Source organism: Globicephala melas, chromosome 10, assembly GCF_963455315.2.
Source record: "Globicephala melas chromosome 10, mGloMel1.2, whole genome shotgun sequence".
Taxonomy (NCBI): domain Eukaryota; kingdom Metazoa; phylum Chordata; class Mammalia; order Artiodactyla; family Delphinidae; genus Globicephala; species Globicephala melas.
In genome coordinates this window covers 24,042,621-24,065,346 of record NC_083323.1, presented here as the reverse complement: position 1 = coordinate 24,065,346, position 22,726 = coordinate 24,042,621, and the positions used below count along the sequence as shown (strand labels likewise).

The window sequence follows — 22,726 nt, the reverse complement described above, 5'->3', positions numbered from 1 at the left end:
TGAATGTTGAGGGGTAGCATGTTAATGATTTCACATCTTTATTTTAGCATGCATGCATATTACTCTTTTTCAGAATACAACTAAATTTGTGTATTTTTAAAGCAATATGATTAATTTGCTTTAAAATTAATTCATTATCTAGAGCAGGGTTTCTAAACTGTTGACATTTTGGGCTGGATAATTCTTGGTTGTGGGGAGCTGTCCTGAGCATTGTAGGATATTCAGCAGCATCCCTGGCCTCTACTTACTAGATGTCAGTAGTACTCCCCAAATTAAAAGTAGTAAAATTACCCCCAGTTGAGAACCACTGATATAGAGCTAAAGGGTACATAATTCTCTAAGTATCTAGGTCTGTTATGCCTTCTTGTTGTTCTTACAGTTATAAGTGTGCTTGGTTAGCTTAAAAAACAAAAAAAACCTGCAAGACTGCAAGAGGTGTATTCAAGACACCTAACAATATCTAATGATCATGTGAAAGGAAGTGGCATTATTATAATATTACTGCTAGGGAAGGACCTACTGTGAGCCCTTTTTTAAAGTTTACTGTTACTTATTTTACTCTTTTTTTTTTTTTTTTATTCTTTTCTTTTTTGAACTAATTTACTGAGAACCCTAACAGTAAACCATTCCTCTCGTATACCTGACACTCCAGCAAGGAGTTCAGCTTCAGCAGATCAGTATCCATACTTCTGTATTAGCTTCTGGGGGGATTAAACCTCATGAATCCTTTTAGCTTTTGGGTCAAGAGATGCATAACCAAGAGCAAAGTAGCAGCTGCTTCCTTGTCAAAGGTCATAATCCTCTTGAGGCCTAAGCAGGTCACTAAATGGAAAGGGGATACTTGGAGCCTCCTTAACCCTGAGGCTATAGAGCCCTTATTTGTGGAGTAACATGCAGGAATTCTATCACGTTCACTGCCAAAATAATAATTACTCAAAGAAATAGGTCCTGTTTCTAGAAGATGTAGAATGTATTGTATCTATTGGAAGTGAATAGAAAAATAGGATGGAGTGCTTAGCAGTTCCTTTACATGCCATTGTAGTAGAAATGTCTCCAGGTCTAATTCTGCATTTCTGCTTTAAACAAACATTTGAGATGGGTATTCCAAGTAACTGTGCCGAAATCTAAGTAACTTTGGTTTTGGTTTACAGTTGTTTATATGTCGTATAAGCTTATATATATACATTCACATATCTACATATACTTTGCTCTCCTTTCCAAAGGCTAGTGAAAACTTTAGTGGCTGACGCTCCTCTAACTGCAGTAGATTTCATGCCTGATGGAGCCACTTTGGCTATTGGAGCTTCCCGTGGGAAAATATATCAATATGATTTAAGGATGTTGAAATCACCAGTTAAAACCATCAGTGCACATAAGACATCTGTGCAATGTATAGCATTTCAGTACTCCACTGTCCTTTCTAAGGTAAGATATTTTCTTTGTTTTCAGCATTTTTGATTTTACTAAATAAATCTAGTTCAGAATATAGAAATCATATGTTGTCAATTAAACACAGTGTAGTTTTGCTTCATAATAATTTTTATATCAAAGCATTGTAAATAATTTTAGTACAAATCCATTTGATACTTAGTTTTAAAACTTTTTTTGCGCTTTTCACATTTCTCTCTCTTCAAAAATATTAAAAGGTTTTTATGGTTCAGAGGGAAACTCTCACATCCACCAGCAAGCTTAAGATTTCTAAGGGAAAAACAATATTTTTTAAACTAATAGGGAATTTATGAAATATTAATGTCTCGTGTGGAGCATTAGAAACCTGATCTTTTAAATATTCCCTTCCGTTTCAGTCAGGTTTAAATAAAGGCTGTTCAAATAAGCCCACAGCTGTGAACAAACGTACTGTTAACGTGAGCACTGCTAGTGGAGGAGTCCAGAATTCTGGAGTTGTCAGAGAAGCAGCTACCACTTCCATTGCCACAGTTCTGCCACAGGCCACGACAGCAGTTGTGGGGAAAGGAACAGTTGCTCTTCAAGACAAAGCAGGTAAATGTTGTTTATATATAGTATTTGGAGTTCCCATCCTGTCTCCTCCCCAAATGGATATCATTATCACTTTCTTTAAGAACCTAGAACTTAAATTCACTTGAGTATTTAGGTAAAATTATTAGTAGATAGTGGAAATTGAAAAAGTGAAAAATTTAACTTTAGCTATAAATGTTTAAAAGGTTAATGAAAGGTACTTCACTTACTCTGTTTAGCCGAACTTCCGTTGTAAGATATTTTAAAAACAGAATAATGCCCTCTCAGAAGTACCGCTACAGACTAGATGACTTTTCATTGTGCTTTTAGATTAATCAGTAGATAATATGAAACTTTGATGCTTTCATTATGATTTGATCTCAGTTTAAAAGAAAAAGCTATTAATGGCCCCTATACTTCAATTTTCAGACTGGAAAGTAAGTCAGGTGATGAACTGAATATATTTAAGTACTGAATAGTACCTGGCACATATTAAGCCGTAAATTAGTCATTTGTTAAATAAAAATAAATGAAAATGTTGAAATTTTTAAGGAATTTCTTCTACTCTGATAATCGTATTGATGAAACAGTTCTTAAAGAAGAGTTCATTTAGACTTTGTGAAGGTATAATATGGTGATAAGCTTCCCCATACTTACTGTAGAAGATATTCTTTGCCTACAATAAAGATCGTAATTCCCTAAATTCCTGAAAGCCTTTTTGTTTTTATTTTAAGAAGTTATGCTATACTGTCACTTTCAACATATTTTTAAAAGTCTACATGATATACCAGTATGTCTCTAAAGTATTCTTACCAGAAATGAATGTACTCGTGTCTTTTTGAATTTTCAGGACAAGTACTTAAATTGAGCACAAATATTTGTTGGTGCTTTTTCAATATGAGTTTACTATTCCCAAGTATAAGCAAAACTTTAATTTGTTAGTCTTGGTAGTGTAGAATTTTTTAAAAAATATAATAAGTATATTCACTATAAATTATCTTTGAATATCTATATCATCCTTACATAAAAATCATTATATATTATGTAGAAAAATAATAAGGTCCTTATTTAAGAACTCCTAGAAACTAATACTATTGCTATCTGTTTAAAAGAAGAAATAATGTTTGCCAAGATGTTGAATTAACTATGTTATGAAAATTGGTGTTAGTTTAAAAAATTACTATTTATTTTATTCATAATTTTCAAAAATTAAAATAAAGATTCTCTCATTTATTGTAAACTTTCTGAAGTCTCAGTGTCTGTCATTTAGTTTTTAATAAGGAAGTTTATGTGTAACAATGGCAGCATTAATTAGATGTGGAAGACTTGGGTCTCCAGGGCCACCAGTTAATGATAATTCTTGGCTGATTAGCAGTTTCTGGCAAAATGCGTGCTTACTGTGCACCCACAAGGAGAAATTTCGGTTTATTGATTTTATTTGGAAATAATTGCAAACTTACAGAAAAGTTTCAGTAATAATACAAAGAACTCTTGAGTTCTAGTATATCCTTGAGCAGGTTCACCATTTTATAAATTTTACCACATTTGCTGCATCATTTTCTCTCTCTCAACTCACACACATGTACATTTTTCCCCCTGTGAAACATTGAGAGTATGTTAGACTTCAGTCTCAGATCTATCACTTTCCTGCCTGGATGACTTTAGGCAGTTTTCTTTTTTATATATATATTTTTTATTGGGGTATAGTTGTTTTACAATGTTGTGTTAGTTTCTGCTGTACAGCGAAGTGGAGTTCCCTGTGCTATACAGCAGGTTCTTATTAGTAGGCAGTTTTCTTAACCATGCTTTTTTCTCATTTTTCTCTTCCATAGATAATATTTAACATTTGAGGTTATTGTGAAAATTGGAGAAAATGTATCAAAAGGGCATAGCACATGTAGGCACTCAATAAATTATAGTGTTGCTAATATTGTCGTTATGATCATTATTGCTATTACTTTAAGCATGGTGTAAAATAAATTTAAAATTTGAAATAAGTTCGTATGGTTTCTACTGAAGGTGTCCTAATTTAGTTATTGAAAAGAACCTCTGCAGGTACTTCCCTGATGGTGCCATGGTTAAGAATCTGCCTGCCAATGCAGGGGACATGGGTTCCATCCTTGGTTCGGGAAGATCCCACATGTCACGAAGCAACTAAGCTGGCGTGCCACAGCTACTGAGCCTGCGCTCTAGAGCCCGCGAGCCACAACTACTGAGCCTGCATGCCACAACTACTAAAGCCTGTGCGCCTAGAGACCATGCTCCGCAACAAGAGAAGCCACTGCAACAAGCAGCCTGCGCACCGCAACGAAGAGTAGCCCCCACTCGCCACAACTAGAGAAAGCCCGCGCACAGCCTTGAAGACCCAACACAGCCAAAAAAAAATAAATACATTTTAAAAAAAGAACCGCTGTCTGCAGACTTGTTGCTAGTGCTCATTTTCAGTAGGAAACAGCCATTTAAGAAGAGAAAAATAAGGCTTTAGCACTATTTTCAAATGATACCAAGCTTCTATTTCATAAAGTTCCAGAGGCTAGAGTTATGCATCAAACATGTTGAGGACCTAGAAAAGGGAGAGAAATTTCTTCTTTATAACCGATTACACTCTTGGTATAAACACCCTTCAATGACAGTGATGTACAAATGTTTGGTCATAACTTTTGTGAGGTTATTAGGTTTATTTCATTAGCCAGGCTTGGACATTTTTGAATATTGTGAACAAAGCTAATCTTTGTTTTTATCCCAGGCTTTTCAGTTTTCATTTGGGACCAAGATGGCAAATAAAACAGTTTTAAAAATGTAAGACAGTAATATGCTACCGATTCAAATGCCAAGATTTCATCAAAGTTCTTGAATCTCTAGAACTCAGTCCTTGACCCAAAAATGAGCAAGAAGTTACTGAGCCTGCAGAGTTCCTACTATAACGTCCTTGCCCTAAAGTCATGCAATATATACTGAGAGGAAGTAAACTGCATGCCTCTTTATTGTTGTCTACTGTACTATTCTTTATGAGTTTGGTATTCTGGTTTCCTTCCTCTCAGTAAACTATCCCAAGGTTAATGAAGTCATTTAAGGTCAGTAACGCTGAGAGCAGTGTTAGGTTCCCACTGTTAGTGAAGAAAAAAATAAAAAGGGGAAAAAAGAGACCCATTCACTGCAAGCTGGGGAAAGAAACTAACGTTGCTTGAAAACTGCTATGTGTTAGGCATTGTACTATATGCCTTAGAGACTTTTTTTTTAATCACTGGTAGATGATCCTAACAGTGAGTCAGTCACTAACAAAAATAAGTTAAGAAAAGTACATGAATTATTTAGAAAAGTTCTATCAAAGTAGATTTAAAGAGTGGTGTTATATGAGCAAATAAGTTATTTGCTTTTGAGGAGCCCTTCATTCCATGAAAAGGATGCTTAACTGAGCTATTGTTATATTCTGCTTTCTTTCCTGATGCCCACAGTTGTAGTGTTACCGATGTTATAGGTAAGGCATTCATTTTTAGAGCCTAGCTTCTCATGATAAATTTATTATGAGAAATAATAAAAATGTTTATTTTTATATCCAATTTCTATAAGGTCTGCCTCGAAGCATAAACACAGATATTTTATCTAAGGAAACAGAGAGTGGGAAAACCCAGGATTTCTCCAGCTTTGATGATACTGGAAAAAGTAGTTTAGGTGACATGTTCTCACCTATCCGAGATGGTAAGTCTGTTCAGATCAGAGGATCATGTCCTCTTGCTTGGGTCGTCATGACATTTTTATTCTGGCTAAAAGATGTGGATAATAGCTTCAGTCTCACTCTGTTCATGACAGTTGCTAATTTTCTCAATCCCTGAGATGGTATCTTTCCCTTTGCCCAGATATTTCAAATGTTATCATTCCAAAATATATGCTAGTAATTTTCACATGGGAACCAAGCAAATAGCTCTCAAGTTAGCATTTTAATTTCCACAGAAGTTTCTTAAAGGAAGTTTTGCCTCCATAGGCAATCTTTTACTTGTATCTACTTCTAAATAAATCTTCCCCAAATCTTGGATATTTTGATAGGCAAAAAATATCTTCCTAACATAAAAAAAATTGTTTCTTTGATTATTAGTATTTAACTGGTATTAAATGTTTTCATGGAGAAATATGGCTGGGGGTTAGATTGCCTCATCTTTTACACTAACTATATATGAAAGTACCATACACATACACACACATACACACACTCACACACACACACACACACACACACACACACACACTCCCCATTGCTAGTAGACGTTGCCATTAAAAAGAAAAAAGCCAAAAAAAACAAAAAAAAAAACCTTTGCCAGTTTGTTAAACAGAAACATATATCGTTGTTCACTCTATATGAACTAGGCACATGGTTTGGCTGTGCTATTTTGGTGCTAATGTTCATACTGTTTTCTTTACTGGGATAGTCTCACTACTAATAGCAGTATTATTAACAGTATGGGTTAATTTCTAGAAGACGATTTGGCAGACTTAACTATTCATTCTTTTTGTCCTGTTAATTCCATTTCTATAAATTTACCTAAGAAAATATTCAGAGAAGCCCACAGAGATTTGTGTGTTTACTGTTTATTTATAGTATTGAAAAACAGGAGTGAATCTAAATGTCATCAGTAGCAGGGTGTTTGAATTATTACATCCACTCATGATCTTATAAAATTTAACTTTTTACTTTAAAATTGTCTGGTTTCAAAATTTTCTTCAACTAATTTCATAAGCAGAAAGAATAAATATATACGTAGTGGTACAGAATTATTGAGTGTCTTCTGCCTTACCCCAGCTTGAAAATGACTCCTTAAATTGCCCGGTCAAATTGCTATCTTCCATCTAATAAAAGAGGAAGGATTCCTTTCAGGATGAAGAGAGGTCATACTACCTAGTTGAGGGGTAAAGAGAGGAGAGATGTGGGCAAAGGAGGTAAAAGTGGCTTGGGCTGGAGTTGAGAAAGGTTTTGGAGGTTAGCACCCAATTGTGGAGCTTTGTTTATGAGAACCGCTGGAGTAATTTTTTAATTGAAGGGGCTTTTTGAAAGTGTTTGAGTTATAAATGAAATCCTTTTTAATGGTTTTTGAAAGTAATAAAGGATATAAATTCCTTTTTAATTGCTTTTGCTGTTTAAAAAGATATGATTAGAATTTGAGCCATAGGCCCTTCGTTTATTGGAGTTTGATATTATTGATAAGAAAAAGACATGGATACTAAATATAGTGCTGGTTTTCACTGTCAAGAGATTTGTGTTTTAATCTCAAAGATTCAACACTACTTAGGTAAAAGTCTTAATCTGTTTGTGCTTCAATTTCTTCATCTTTTAAATAAGAGTACCTCTGCTTTTGTTAGGAAAAAATGAGTAACTTATATAAAAGTGTCTGTGTTGTGCGATTACTAGGTATAACACACACATGCAGATAGATGAATGGTGGAGAGATGGATGATAGTCCTACTAATATGATAATCATGTATGATAATTTATTGGCCATGTGAATTTCTGGTGAATTTTTTAATGACCTTTGCCCATTTTTCTATTAATCTGTTAAAATGGAGTTAGCAATTTTTGGTTGTTATTTGGTAAATGAATAATATTACAATATTGAAATATTCTTAAACATGTTCTACCATTGAAAAAATTTTAATGAAGCCTTATATTTTTAATAACATTGTGTTGCTTACAAAATATTTTTACATTATTTCAATTGATCCTCAAGACAGTCTTGTGAGATGGTCGGGGCATTGTCCCCATTATATAGGTACAGAAACTGAAGCATAATTATACCCAAGTCTTGTCCAAGGTGACAGAGCTATTCAGTGGTATAAGCAGAACTGGATTACAGGTCTCTGGAGCCTACTCCGGTGCTTTTTCTGGTATACCTTGCTGTCTCATTAAATGACTCTATACATAGAATTATCTTTGCTGCTGTGCATGAAGCTAAAAGAATGAAAAGGGAAGTTTATATGAATACTAGCTTTACCTTCACTCAGATTTTTCTTCTTAAAACTGTTAGTCCCTGAACTCTTTGGGGAACGAATAGGAAGCCTAAATTGCTATGGCTTCTTTTTCACTATTTTTTAAATTTTATTTTCTAATTTTATTATAGATGCTGTAGTTAACAAAGGAAGTGATGAGTCCATAGGAAAAGGAGATGGTAAGAACTGTTGAGAAGTATTTTTATCAAAGTTAAAAGTGATTTTGTGTTATCTACTGCTGTGTAACAAACAAATTACCCCAATATTTTGAAGCTTAAAAGAACACTTACCATCTCATAATTGTGGGTGAAGAATCCAAGCGTGGCTTAGTTGGGTACCTTTGGCTTCGGATGTCTCATGATGTTTTAATTAGGGTATCAGCAGGGCTGCAGTCATCTCAAGGCTTGACTGGGCAAGGATCTGCTTCCAAACTCATTCATGTGGCTATTGGCCGAAGATATCAGTTCCTGCCTATGTGGGCCTCTCCACAGGGCAGCTGACAACACGGCAGCTGGCTTCTCTCAGGGCTGGTGTGAGAAAGTGAGAGGGCACTCAAGATGGAAGCCACAGTGTGTTTGTAACTTAATCTTGGAAGTGAGATCTGCCACTCTTCTGTATACTCTTTGTTAGAAGCAAGTTCCTAGGTCCAACCCACATTCCAAGGGAGGTGATTACACGAGGCCATGGATCCTTGGCAGGAGGCGGAGATCATGAGGAACCATCTTAGAGGCTACCTACCAAGATATACCACAGACATATACCAAATTAACAATTATGTCAAAAACTTTTATTTACTAAAACATTCATTGTATTTTGCAGTTTTCAATGTATCTTCACATACAATATCTCTTTTAAGCCTCACCACTCAGGGAGGTGGATATCATCATTCACATTTACAGATCACTTAACAGTCACAGAGAGTTTTACGACTTTTACCCAAAAACTCAAATGAAATAAGGGGTAGAGCTGATAAGTGAACCTGTCTTCTGAATCGAAATCCCATGTCTTTCTACCGTATTAACATGTCTATTGTGTTAAGTGCTTTTCTTAAATATCCAAGATTGGGGAACATCCCATATAAGTGCTAGTTTTTTTCTCCTCTTTTTCAGGCCTTGACTTTCTACCACAGTTGAACTCAGTGTTTCCTCCAAGAAAAAATCCAGTAGCTTCAAGCACTTCAGTGTTGCATTCTAGTCCTCTTAATGTCTTTATGGGGTCTCCAGGGAAAGAAGAAAATGAAAATCATGATCTGACAGCTGAATCTAAGAAAATGTATCTGGGAAAACAGGAACCTAAAGACTCCTTCAAGCAGGTATCTGCCTATAAATGATATTGAACTCACTGTGTGTGTTTATCACTAGCAAGTATAATGCATCTCATCACTAGAAAGCAGGCAGCTGCCACTGGATATGTCCTAATTATTGACAGTGCTGTGCACTTACTAGGTAGAAAATATTCTTAAATCTTGATGTCACATGTTAAAAACTGAAGATTACTTTTGAAATCTGTCTTTGGATATGTTGGAGGTAACAGCAGGTGTAATCTTACACTGTTTGTTTCCTAAGACAAGATACTTGATTTAACTGTATGTGTAAGAATATTTTATACCTGACTTCTTTTAGAATGTATTTCCATTGTAGCACAAAGCACCAAGTTGGTGGTCAAGTCTTTTACTCTAAATCTTAGAGCAAATTGATGGTGCTGAGAAGGTATTTCATCATCATTACCTTCTGCTGTAATCTAATAGAGTCTATTGTGCAGTATGTCTGTTTATTTTCATTTTTATTTTTTAGAATGATATTGAAAAGATCATTTAAGAAGTACAAAAAAGTCTTTTGACTTATTTTTGAAATATTTCTGACCAGTTATCACATGAGAGTTTGGGGATTTATTTATTTAGTTTTTTGGCCTGTGATTGCCATTTTAAATGATATTCAACTGCAGATTCTTAGTAAATGAGCTTTTGCTTATCATGTTATCATTGAAATTGTTTTTGATTAGTAAAGTTGATTTATTTTGCCACTGGCCCTAGCAACATTTTTTTCTCCTTCAAGATACCTTTCTATTCTTCCTTTTTCTGACCGTACTTACTGGAAAAAAGAGAAAAGTAGATACAAATTATATGGATAATATGGATAAAACCGGAATTTATATATTAATTGTTTATTTTAAATGTGAAGTTTGCAAAGTTGATCTCTGGTGCTGAAACTGGAAATCTAAATACCTCTCCATCATCCAACCAAACAAGAAGTCCTGAGAAATTTGAAAAGCCAGAAAAAGAAATTGAAGGCCAGTTTATATATGAACTTCCAGTCAATGGATCGTCAACTCCAAGTAAGTACATAAAACTTCCTGATGTTTGAGTGCTAAGTTGAAAACTCCCAGTATTTAACTTGAAAAGGATAAGTTAAGAGAGTGATCATAGACGAAAAAGTTCAAGGAATTTAAAATTTATGACACTTCTCTAGTGTGTGACTCTCTTACTAGAAGACGATGAAATGGGTATGAAATGTTAAATTCAGCCACATTGATTTGGTACTCTTTGGGTGTGAATTTCATTTTCAATCCAATACGTAAGTGTCTTGATCTACTATGGTACAGATAGGAATATAGGACCCTTTGAAAATGGGTCATTAAGTACCTGAAATTGTCTTTTTTTTTCCATATTAAAGTTCTATCTATAGAGTTCATGGCAGAGACCCTAAAAACTCCATCACATTTAAAGTGATATTAGGTTCAGCGATAAGAGTTACCTATACAAAAAGCTCTTTGTATAGTAGTAGCTCTTTTATATAGATACCTATATTTTAAGATTTCTGTGGATATATTGCATTAGCTTAAACTCTAGGGCCTTGCCTGTAGAACTACTTTACTCCTCTGTTCCTTCTGTTTGTTTCTAATAGTCTTGGTTTATCTAGTTTGTGGTGTGGCTTGTCACATTCATCTTTTGTAAGAGAAAATGATTCAGAGATTCTTCAAGATTAATTCCTCTGTCGTATGTTATTACATTAGACACTTGGCAGTTTAGGTAGGTAGGTAGGTAGGTAGATAGATAGATTGATAGAGAGAGAGAGAGATAAATGACTCATTAGAAATTAATGTCATTGAAAGTTTCTAAGATTTGTATTCCAGACAGTGAATTTTTCTAAATGTCACAAGATCACTGTTTCTTACCAGTTTTTCAAGTTTTCTCTTGCCAAATCATATTTAGAAGTGTTTGATGTCTCTTAGTCCAAGTTGACTATTAATATTTTGTCCATTTTTAATTTTAGATCCAAAGATAGCATCTTCTGTCACTGCTGGAGTTGCCAGTTCACTATCAGAAAAAATAGCTGATACCATTGGAAATAATCGGCCAAATGCACCATTGACATCTGTTCAAATCCGTTTTATTCAGAACATGATACAGGAAACATTGGATGACTTTAGGTAATTGAGAAATTATCTAGACCTTGACTAGCTTTTTTTATTAGGTGTAAAACTGTAACTATGAGTAATGTTTGTGGTTACTACTTTTGCCTAAGTTCTGGGGTCCATAAAACCATAGAAAATATGAGTTTTGTTGATCTTGAAGTGTTGAGTTTATTTTGTATCAGCTAGGAAAAGGCACATTTCCCTAGGGCAGTTACTAGATAACTTGGCAGGATGGTGTAGCAGGCTGGCTGCCATTGTGGATCTTTTTCATCATCAAACTATGGACAGATTCTGGTAAGCTCAAATGGGATTCTTACAATATTTATAGATCACCTGTTAAGTATGCTATGTGCAGTAATGTAGTAAAGATATTTTTTAAAGGAATTCTGAATATTTTCAAGTAGAATGCATCAGAATGTAATACTTAATTTTAAAAAGTTCTTGCCTGGACCTGTCCTTGTCTCTCATTCTTTGAATTTTGAACGTTGTAAGAATGTTCTAGAATGCTGGTTCCTTTTACCTGTCATCTCAATATATTTTGAAAGCTATTTTCAATTATTAGAATCTTTTGCATTTTTTTTCCTTTTCTGACCTTTAGTTACTTAGTACTCTTGCTCAGATTTGGAATACCATGGGCAAGAATGTTGGAGAAGATGTGCAGTTTTTGTTGGTGCATGTTTCTTTTTAATGTTAAAAATGTTTTGAAAAAAATTTTTAAATGTTAACAAATATATTTTTAAAGAAAAATAATCATTTTGACATTTATAATGTGCCTAGTATGTACTGATACTAAGGATACAAAAACGGATGATCTGCCCACAAAAGCATTATAGTTTAACTAGGGTAGACATAGTGTGGGCTGCTATGATGTGTGTTTCTTTGATGTTAATTAACTCATTTGTAAATAGGGCAGTAATGACAACATGATAAGGAAATTTTGGTGGTTCATGTAACAGCCACCAAAACAAAGTACGTGAACACAGGTAAAGGCAGCAAATCACCTATCCATGTCCATCTCTTCCTATTCCCTTCCTCTTAATTTGGCTTGGCTATGTGCTTTGTGTTAGGAAGTGCTTATTTTGTGATTTTTTCCCCATCTTTGGGCATTTTATCCTTGCCTCCATGCTTGACAGCCCCAATCCTTTCTTCTATCTTGTTTCCCCTTTTACCAAATGACCCTCACTTTTTTTTAAGGTAAAATCTTTGATTATTCAATATTTAAACTATGCTAGTATTTTTATTAGGATTTAATTGTTTTTGTTAGTGCTCAGGTTACAAAGATTATATAGGTTTTGAGTGGTCTGTCCAAGTCCTTTCTCCTTAAATCCTGTTACTTTCTTTTTTTTTTTCTTTTTTTTTCTTTTTCAGTATTACTGTGGTAAGAATACTTACCATGAGATACCTTCTTGGATTTTCAAGTGTGCAGTATACGGTATTGTTAACTATAGACACAATATTGTAACAGCAGTGCTCTTGAACTTACTTTGTGTATTGAAATTTTATACTCGTTGATTTTCCCTTCTCCCCAACCCCTGACACCCACAATTCTGTTCTTTGCTTCCATGAGTTTGACTGTTTTAGATATCTCATATAAATGGGGTCATGCAGTATTTGTGCTTCTGTGTCTGGCTTATTTCACTTAGCATTATGCCCTCCAGGTTCATCCACGTCACATGTCAAGATTTCTTTCTTTTTTAAGGCTGAATAATACTCCGTTATATGTACATACCACGTTTAAAAAAATCTGGTCCTATTATTTTTCCATAAACAGTTTTTTAAAATATATGAGATATTTCAGGAATGCATATATAGGGCAAAATGGCAGAATTGTCTGGTTACAGCTGTAATATAATGTGAATAAAGCAATGTTGAAAACACAGAAAGGGAGAAGTTCTTCTGGGGCAAATGTAGAAAGAAATCATGCCTTGTGTGCCTGTGCCTGGGGATTGAGGGTGGGTAGGGGCCTCTCTCTGCTCTTCTGCCCCTCTGTCAGCCATAGGCAGCCTCTGCTTAGAGGACCCAGAATGGCTCAGAGGATTTCTGCAAATCCGCCTGCTCTGACTTCAGCCTCCAGTAGGTGTTGCCAGCTGTACCTTACAACGGAGGGACAGAGTGGGCTATTGAGAGGCTCTCTGCTAGCCATTCTCCCTCAGCTCTGGAGGCTGACTTCTCTGTGAGGGCCTGGAGTGCTTCAGAGGGGTTACTGTCAGTTCTCCTCCCCTGCCCTAAGTCTTCACCAGGCTCTGTGCATCTGTGCCCTAGGGGCTGTCTCTCAGCCCTCCTGCTCTGCCCCTAATTTTTACGGGAGCACTCAGTGAAGTCCTGTGGCAAAAAGTTGTTGAGGGAATGGAGACTTTATTTTCGGCTGGGACTCCTTGGGATTCTAAACTGTCTTGACAGTCTTCACTTGACCTTTAAAAATCTATAAAAATTTCAGCTAGTTCTCTTTAGCCTATCAATGGCAGCTTTCTTCCCCTGCTGCCCTGTGTAGGGTGAAAACAACTGTGGGTCTTTCTTCTTCTGGAGGGACTCACCATTTTCTGGATTTTAGTTCATTTAGATTTCTTTGCACTCTTAAAGTTGAATTTATTTAAAATGTATGATTTTATAGGTTATCTGGCTTGTTCTCATTATTAGGGCTGGGGCGCTAACATCCTAAGCAGAAGTCTGTGGGTTTATTTCTGTTGTCTTTAAAGAAGATATAAGTTTCTTGCAAGCAGATCATTTCCTGGGTTTTAGGTTTTCTTAGGGCTATTTTATTTCTGGTTTGCCTTTATTCCTAGGATTTAGTCTGTGCCCTTTTAAGATGTGAGCTGAATGTCTGGAGTATTCACCAGGCCTTTTTATCTTGGTGGGTCCCAAACTTAAACCTCCAATTCTTCATCACAGGGCTCTCAAAATCCTTTTCTCCTCTTTAGCTGCCTTTTTTTTTTTTTTTTTTGCGGTACGCGGGCCTCTCACTGTTGTGGCCTCTCCCGTTGCGGAGCACAGGCTCCGGACGCGCAGGCTCAGTGGCCATGGCTCACGGGCCTAGCTGCTCCGCAGCATGTGGGATCTTCCCGGACCGGGGCACGAACCCATGTCCCCTGCATCGGCAGGCGGACTCTCAACCACTGCGCCACCAGGGAAGCCCTAGCTGCCACTTTATGTTTGTTTTCCTGCCATCTAACTCAGTACACGCATTGCTTAGGAGTCAAAGATGTCTTGAGGGGAAATTGCACAGATTCAGGTTTACTTTCTACAGGTACCCCCTTTCCAGAATCTTGGACCTTGCAGTGCTGGCTGCCTTGGGAGTTCTGAATTCTAATACTCCCCAACCAAGTGAGACTGTCTCAAACTCCAGGCCACTGCTCTCATCTCAGCCTCTTTTTCTCATAATATGGAATCAGCACATCCCGCAGAGGGAAAAGCAGAGGTAAATGTGGAGGTTACCTAGTAGACTCGCCTTCTTTACAAGACCATGGTCCCTCCAATCCTGGCTACTTTAGTGGTTCTACGATGCCTTCACTTTTTGTTGTTGTTGTTTGTGTTTGTTTTTTAATACAGCTCTTGTCATAACTCAAAGCAGAAGAGAAACAAATTTTTTAAAATATCTTTTAGTTGCAACAGAAGAAATAAGGTACTTAGGAATAAATCTAACCAAAGATGGTAAAGATCTGTGTGTGGAAAAACATTAAAAAAAATTATTAGAAAGCATTAACACTTAAATAGGAAGATATTATGAAGCTGTCAGTTCTTCTAACTTGGTCTATAGATTGAATGCAATTCCAATCAAATCCCAACTGGGTTTTTTGGAAGATGATGATGAGATAGTTCCAAAATGTATATGAAAGAAGGAAGATATGGAATAACCAAGACACTGGAGAAGAATAAGGTTGAAGGGGACTAGTTTGTCAGATAGATAGGCTATCATTAAAATAGTGTATCATTGGGCTTCCCTGGTGGCGCAGTGGTTGAGAGTCCGCCTGCCAATGCAGGGGACACAGGTTCGTGCCCCGGTCTGGGAAGATCCCACATGCCGTGGAGCGGCTGGGCCCGTGAGCCATGGCCGCTGAGCCTGCGCGTCTGGAGCCTGTGCTCTGCAATGGGAGAGGCCACAACAGTGAGAGGCCCGCGTACCGCAAAAAAAAAAAAAAAGTGTATCATTAACACAGGGTGGACAAATTGCCCAAAGGGATCAAATAGGCACCCCCCAAAAAAAATGCCTATGTATATATGGAAATGTGATATATGACAGAGGAAATGTATATATCCCTGTTGCATGCTATTTAAAAAATCAGTTCCGTACAGGGTAAAAGTTTAAATGTAAATGGAAACATTTTAGGCATTGTAAGAGAATTTATATCAATATATGACTTCAGGGTTTGAGAAGTTACTTAAAAATAAGAGGGTACACTACCTATAAAAATAGATTGATAAATTTGCATTAATATTAGGTTAGTAAATTTGAGAATATTAATAGGAATTGTTTATCCCAGGACACTATTAATAAAATGAAAAGACAAAAGTTATCTGCAGTACTCATATAACCAATAAAGGACCAGATTATGTAAAGAACTCGTATAATTTTTTTAAAAAAGACATTCAGTAGAAAAATAGTTTAAAGACATAGGCAAGCATTTCACAGAAGAGGAATGGTATATGAACATAAGGAAAGATGCTCAGCCCTACAAATTAATCAGACAACTGAAAATGCAATGGGATACCATTTCACACCCAGTAGATGGGAAAATATTGTAAAAAGCTTGGTAACACCAAGTCTTGGTGTGGATGTAAAGCTAGATGAGCTCTATTATACTGATGATGAGTGTGTCCATTGATACTACCACTTTGGAAAATAATTTCTGTTATTTTGTAAGTCTGAGCAGTGTACCTCTGGATCATACCTATAACTCAACATATCTACTCTTGGATATATCATCTACAGAAATTGGCACATGTGGGTTGGAAGACATATACATGATTGTTTATAACAACATTGTAATAATAAACACTTGAAAACAATTCAACATGACAGGAGAATGTACACACTAGTATAAATCAGTGAATTACAGATATGTAGAATATGAAACTTGAAAACATGATACTGGATTATTTTTTAAATGTCCACTACTCAAGCCTACATAGGATATGGTACCCTTTTTGTAATGCTCAAAAGCAAGCACAACGAAAATAGACTGACTACAGATTCTGTGTTATACATACAAACATACATATATATATATATATTTCTTTTTAAAACATTTCTTTGCTCAAACAAAATTCAGCAGCGTAGTGACTTCTTTCTTAGGCTTCTCCCAAGAGGTAAATGTTGGAGTCAGAGAGGAGCACACAGGAAGCTTCTATGATTTTGGTAATGTTCTAGCCCATAAGTTGTGTGGCAGGTGGCTGAATGTTCCTTTTATTGTTATACTTCATAACTTTTATGTCTTTTTCTTTGGCTGCACCGTGTGGCTTGCAGGATCTTAGTTCCCTGACCAGGGATTGAACCTGGGCCACGGCAGTGAAAGTGCTGAGTCCTAACCACTGGGATGCCAGGGAATTCCCACTTTTATGGCTTTTGTAGGCATGAATTAATTGCATTTTATTGAGTAACCTCTGTTACACCCAAATAGGCTCTTTTCATTCTGCTGGAAGTTTTTTTTTTTTTTTTTTTGATAGCTTAAACATTGATAATAGTTAAAACATTATAACCTAGGGCATTATCTGTATTTCATTGTAATATAAACCTGTGTCTTTCCTTAATGATAATTTCTGTATTAAGGAATGTAGTATAATGAGAGTTCTGGAGGTAGACAGCCTGGGGTTATATCCTACTCCACCATTTACTAGTTGTGTGACATTGGATAAGTTATAACTACTCTGTGACTCAGTTACTTCATTGGTAAAATGGAGGTAATAATTGCACCTCGTTGTGAAGATTAAATGAATTCTTACATCTGAAGTACAAGAAACAGTGCCTAGCACAGAGTAAATAAATACTAGGTGCAGTGGTATTTTTACTATTGTAATAATAATTATTAACAGTAACGTGAAACAATAAGAGTTTAGCCATTTTCTTGAATGATCTAGAGCTGGTAAAATTGTTATAATTCTAATAAATATTTTACATTCTTCCCTAGAGAAGCATGCCATAAGGATATTGTGAATTTGCAAGTGGAGATGATTAAACAGTTTCATATGCAATTGGTATGTATTGACATATTTTATTGTAAGTGAGCATAGCTGTGGATCTAAAAAGTCCATAAAGGGGTGATGTATTTTTACTTAGTTATATCTAATTGCTAAGAAATAAACAGGGAGTTTTAGAAATTTAATAAGTAAAATAGATTTTGACTAGTCACCCTTCTTTGTAACCTGTGGTAGTTACAAAGATATGATATGATAGGATGATAAAAAAGTATGATAGCTACTTTTTCACAGCTTTTTTTTTGCAGTAAGTAAGCAAAAAGCTTCCGAAATGTACAAATATAAGCTTTCCAAATATATAAATTTCACCAGTGCTCTTTCATTTATATTAACAAAGTAGTAAGGGTGGTTAAGTTAAAAAAAAAATCATTTAGTTAGTTAATCAAACCTGAGAAAAATGATAGCTGAAAATATGTAAAACGGCTTGCCAAATAAATGAGATGGCAATAATTTTAAAAGCTTTTTTTTTCCCTTTTCTAGAATGAAATGCACTCTTTGTTGGAAAGATACTCAGTGAATGAAGGTTTAGTGGCAGAAATTGAAAGACTACGAGAAGAAAACAAAAGACTACGGGCACACTTTTGAAATTTCAGTGAATACTTTAATGTTTTGTAATTTGGGAAGCTTCTGGCAACACAGAGCTATATAGATTCAGTATTGTTTTCATGGCCTCTGGGAAAATTTTTTTTCAAGTAAAAGGGTGATGGGATTGTATACCAACCACTATTTCATCTTTTCTGTCAAAAATATTTATATTTTTATATTAAAAACTGTACACTGTGTCATCTGCCTAAGAGGAAAGCCAACAGAATCTTTATTTTCTGAAAGCTTTAGCTATACACTAAGTGCCCTTTTTCATAAGAAAAGAAAATTGTGCAGAAAAAAAAAATAGATTATGTATGTTTTTTAATAACCTCTTTTAAACATAATATTTTTGGTTGACAGTTGCCTTCCAAATTTTTTTGGATGTTTGATGATTAAAGAGTTTGAGATACCTTCTATTTTTATGGAGAAAGTAATTTTAATTGGTGTTTTGGGTTTCTAAGCAGTTAACTAATAAAACACAAGGTTGATTAATAATTTTTTTGTTAACTTGATGAAGTCAAGTATGACTATTATTTATTGTACATTTGATAAGAAAATTTTCAGAATTTTGAATTGCACAGATTACATTATATCTATTGCATTTATGTTACTGTATTATACTTCTAACAAATCTCTACTCCTGGTCAGTATTTTTTAGCTAATTTCACTTTATGAAAACTTTTAAGGGTTTATAAGACTCAACCAGAACTGCATATCTGCTGATTATCTCATGAATTAATAACATACAAAATTATACTATAAAGTTTCAATCAATATAATTCAACTTATAAACAGTGAAAATTTCATATTACATACTAAATATTACAGTATTAGTGCCATTTTTTTTCTCCCAAATGAGGTGTGGTTTATTTTGTTTTGTGGTTTATATCATTAACTTTCTCTAATTCTTTGTGTGTTGTGTGTAATATTTTATACTATTGACCTTACTATAAAATAAATAAAATTAAAAAAAACACAACAGGAAGGTTAATTGTCAAAAGAATTCACACCTCTTTGATAATATGTAGATGTGTACATCTGCCTGCTCTGATCTACATTTTTAGTGATATAAGATTAGGAGGGCCACTGGCTTGTTTACCTTCTTATAGTCTTTTGTCCCAAAGATTTAAACTATGTACCTTGTATATAGCACTCCTGCCCAATTTTGACTTCTGAGATGAAAGTATTTACTAAAAGAACTCTATTAAAAAAAAAAGAAGAAATGTAGCTAGCTTACTAACTTTTTTCCCCTAAGTGATGAGAGATTTTAAGGATATATTAAATAAGTGTAAACATACTAATAATTACTTCAAGAAATAAAAGCAGATTACTTTGTCCTAGTGCGGCTCAGAGAATACATTTGTATTAAAGCTTTAGGAGTGCTTCTATAATCTTTTTTCCTGACAGGTTATAAAAGCATTATGGCTTGTAACAGGTTTTCTTATACATCATTATCAAACAGATTTAGAAGACATAAAAGTGTGTTTTGCTACATGCTGTATTTAAATCGGTTAATATTTTCCTATTGCCTTTTTCTATAAATGCACATAATGTGTATTAAAAGAGGTTGGATAAATAAAATAATTTTAGTAACTTTATGCATAAAGATGAAACTTTTTTTTGTCATGGAATTTAAAAGCTAAATAAGCACGAAAAATTTTAAATGGTAAAAATGGGAAACTTGAAATTGAATTTTAGCCTGTGGCCAAGATAGCATAATAGAGATTGGATTTATACAACTGAATTTTAAAAAGACCCAAAATATTTGAAATAATTTTCAAATACTGAATTTTTGAAAATAAAAAACTCAACTTAGATTCTGTACCTAGTGAGAATACCTTTTGAAAATGAAATAAAACTTTTTCAAACCTAGAAAGGCTGAAAGAATTTATCACAAGAAGACTTTTGCCCTACAGGAAATGTTAAAGGTACTGGATAGAAATCTTCTAGGCAAAGGAATAAAGAGCAACAAAAATGGTAAATATGTGTACAAATGTAAGGCTTTTTTCCCTTATTTTAAATTTTCATTAAAGGCTAATAGACATTTAAAGCAAAAATAATAACAATGTATTGTGTGGTTAACATATGTAAAGTGAAATGTCTGAGAAGAGTATCATCAAGGGTGAGGGGAGGGAAATAAAAGCATACTACTCTTAAGATTCTTATACTAACTGTGAAGCAGAATAATACTACCTGAAAGTGGAATGTTATAAGCTAAGAATGTATACTGTAAACCCCAAAGCAACCACAAAAGAAAAAGTTACAACTAGTAAACCAACAAAGATGATAAAATGTAGCCATAGAAAATAATCCAAAAGAAGGAAGGAAAAGAAGAAAGGGGAACAAAGAATAAATGGGACAAATAGAAAATAAACAGTAAAATAGTAGATTTAAACAGCAGTATCAGTAATTGCATTAAGTATAAGTTGTCGTTACCCTCATTATGAGAGTGAATCTTTTTTATCCAACTGTATACTGAATCCATGAAATCCACTTTAAATATAAAGATACAAATTGCTTAAACATAAAAAGACGAAATAAAAAATTAGAATGTATAATGAACTGAATGCAAATGAAAACATTATAATTTGTGGGAATCAGCTAAAGCAGTACTTACAGGGAAATTTATATCATTAAATACCTGTATTAGAAAAGGAAAGGACTCAATAACTTCAGCTTCCACCTTAAGCTAGAAAAATAATAGCAAGTAAAACCCAAAAGGAACAAATGAAAAGAAAAAAGATTAGAGAAGAACTCAGTGCAATAGAAAACAAAATCAATTGAGAAAATCAGTGAAATTAAAAGCTAGTTCTTTGAGATCAATAAAATAGATAAACATTTAGCTAGATTGATGAGAAACATAAAAACCCCCTTAAATTACCAATATCAGGAATGAAAGAAGTGACATCACTACAGATTCTGCAGATATTTCTGACAAAGAAAATGCCAAACCTAAATGGCTACACTGGTGAATTCTTTAAAATATTTAAAGAAGAAAATATCCCAATTCTCAACAAATGCTTCCAGGAAATAGAAGAGGGGATAATTCCCAACTTATTGTTTGAGGTCAGCATTACCCTAACACCAAAATCACAGGAAAACTACAAACCAATATTTATCAGAAGTACAGATAGAGAAGTACTAAACAAAATTTTAGCAATTGGAATCCAATGATGTATAAAAATAATACATATGACTTAGGCTTATCTCAAGAATGCAAATTTGGGCTAACATCATAAAATTAATGTAATTCACTATGTTAACAGACTAACATAGGGAAACCATATGATCATCTCAATAAGTGCAAAAAGAGCATTTGACAATATCCAACATTTATTTCTGATTAAAAATTCTCAGCAAAGTAAGAATGAAAGAGAACCTCTTCAACTTGATGAAGGGCGTCTTTTACTTTTTTTTTTTTTTGCTGTGCTGCATGGCTTGCAGGATCTTAGTTCCCCGACCAGGGATTGAACCCAGGCCCTTGGCAGTGAAAATGCGGAGTCCTGACCACTGGACAGCCAGCGAATTCCCAAGGGCATCTTTTTAAAAATTTTTAAAATTGAAGTATAGTTGATTTACAATAGTATATTAATTTCAGTTTTGCAATATAGTGATGAAATATTTTTATAGATTATGCTCCATTTAAAGTTATTACAAAATAATGGCTATATTTCCCCGTGCTGTAAGATATGTCCTTGTTGCTCATTTTATACAAAGTATTTTGTGTCTCTTAATCTCCTACCCCTATCTTGGCCCTCCTCTCTTCCTTCTCCTCACTGGTAACCACTAGTTTGTTCTCTATATCTGTGAGTCTGTTTCTGTTTTTTTATACACATTTGTTTGTTTTATTTTTTAGATTCCGCATATAAGCAATAGCAGAGTATTTGTCTTTGTCTGACTTATTTCACTCAGCATAATACTCTCTAGGTCCATCCACGTTGTTGCAAATGGCAGACTTTCATTCTTTTTATGCCTGAGTTATATACATATAATATTACAATATATATTATATATGTATTATATATATCACATCTTTATCCATTCATCTGTTATTGGGCACTTAGGTTGCTTTCATATCTTGGCTGCTATAAATAATGCTGCTATGAACACTGGGGTGCCTAAATCTTTTCAAATTAGTGTTTTCGTTTTCTTTGGATATATACCCAGCAGTGGAATTGCTGGATCATATGGTAGTTCTAGTTTTAGATAAAGGGCATCTTAAGAAAAACGTGCAGCTAACCTTGTACTTAATGGTGAATGGTTTTTCCCTAAGATCAAAGACAAAGCAAAGAAATTAATGGTATCCATATTACAAAGGAAGAAGTAAAGAAGTCTCTTCACAGATGATGTATTCAACTATATAGAAAACCCTATGGAATATATTAAAAATTTAATACTAATACGTGAATTTAATAAGGTTACAGTATACAAGGTCAATATACAAAAATCAATTGCATTTCTATATACTAGCAAAAAACAAATTGAAATTAAAAGTTAATACTACTTACAGTAGAATCAAAAATATGAGATACTGAGGTATAAATTTCATAAAAGTTATGCATGACCTGTACTCTGAATTCTACAA

At 34.4% G+C, this 22,726-nt stretch overlaps 1 protein-coding gene across 2 annotated transcripts in view; it reads left to right on the top strand.

Annotated features, from left to right (window-relative positions):
• NEDD1 (NEDD1 gamma-tubulin ring complex targeting factor) overlaps positions 1-19,739 on the top strand; it is a 45,002-nt gene extending 25,263 nt beyond the window's left edge. For both annotated transcript variants that reach the window (XM_030856337.2, XM_060306308.2), the window contains exons 7-15: positions 1,224-1,425; positions 1,806-2,001; positions 5,548-5,676; positions 8,085-8,132; positions 9,063-9,265; positions 10,134-10,287; positions 11,226-11,382; positions 17,490-17,556; positions 18,037-19,739. In XM_030856337.2, the coding sequence (XP_030712197.1) occupies positions 1,224-1,425; positions 1,806-2,001; positions 5,548-5,676; positions 8,085-8,132; positions 9,063-9,265; positions 10,134-10,287; positions 11,226-11,382; positions 17,490-17,556; positions 18,037-18,141 (1,261 nt within the window). In that variant the 3' untranslated portion in view covers positions 18,142-19,739. The remainder of the gene's footprint in view (positions 1-1,223; positions 1,426-1,805; positions 2,002-5,547; positions 5,677-8,084; positions 8,133-9,062; positions 9,266-10,133; positions 10,288-11,225; positions 11,383-17,489; positions 17,557-18,036) is intronic.
• The last annotated feature ends 2,987 nt before the right edge of the window (positions 19,740-22,726 follow it).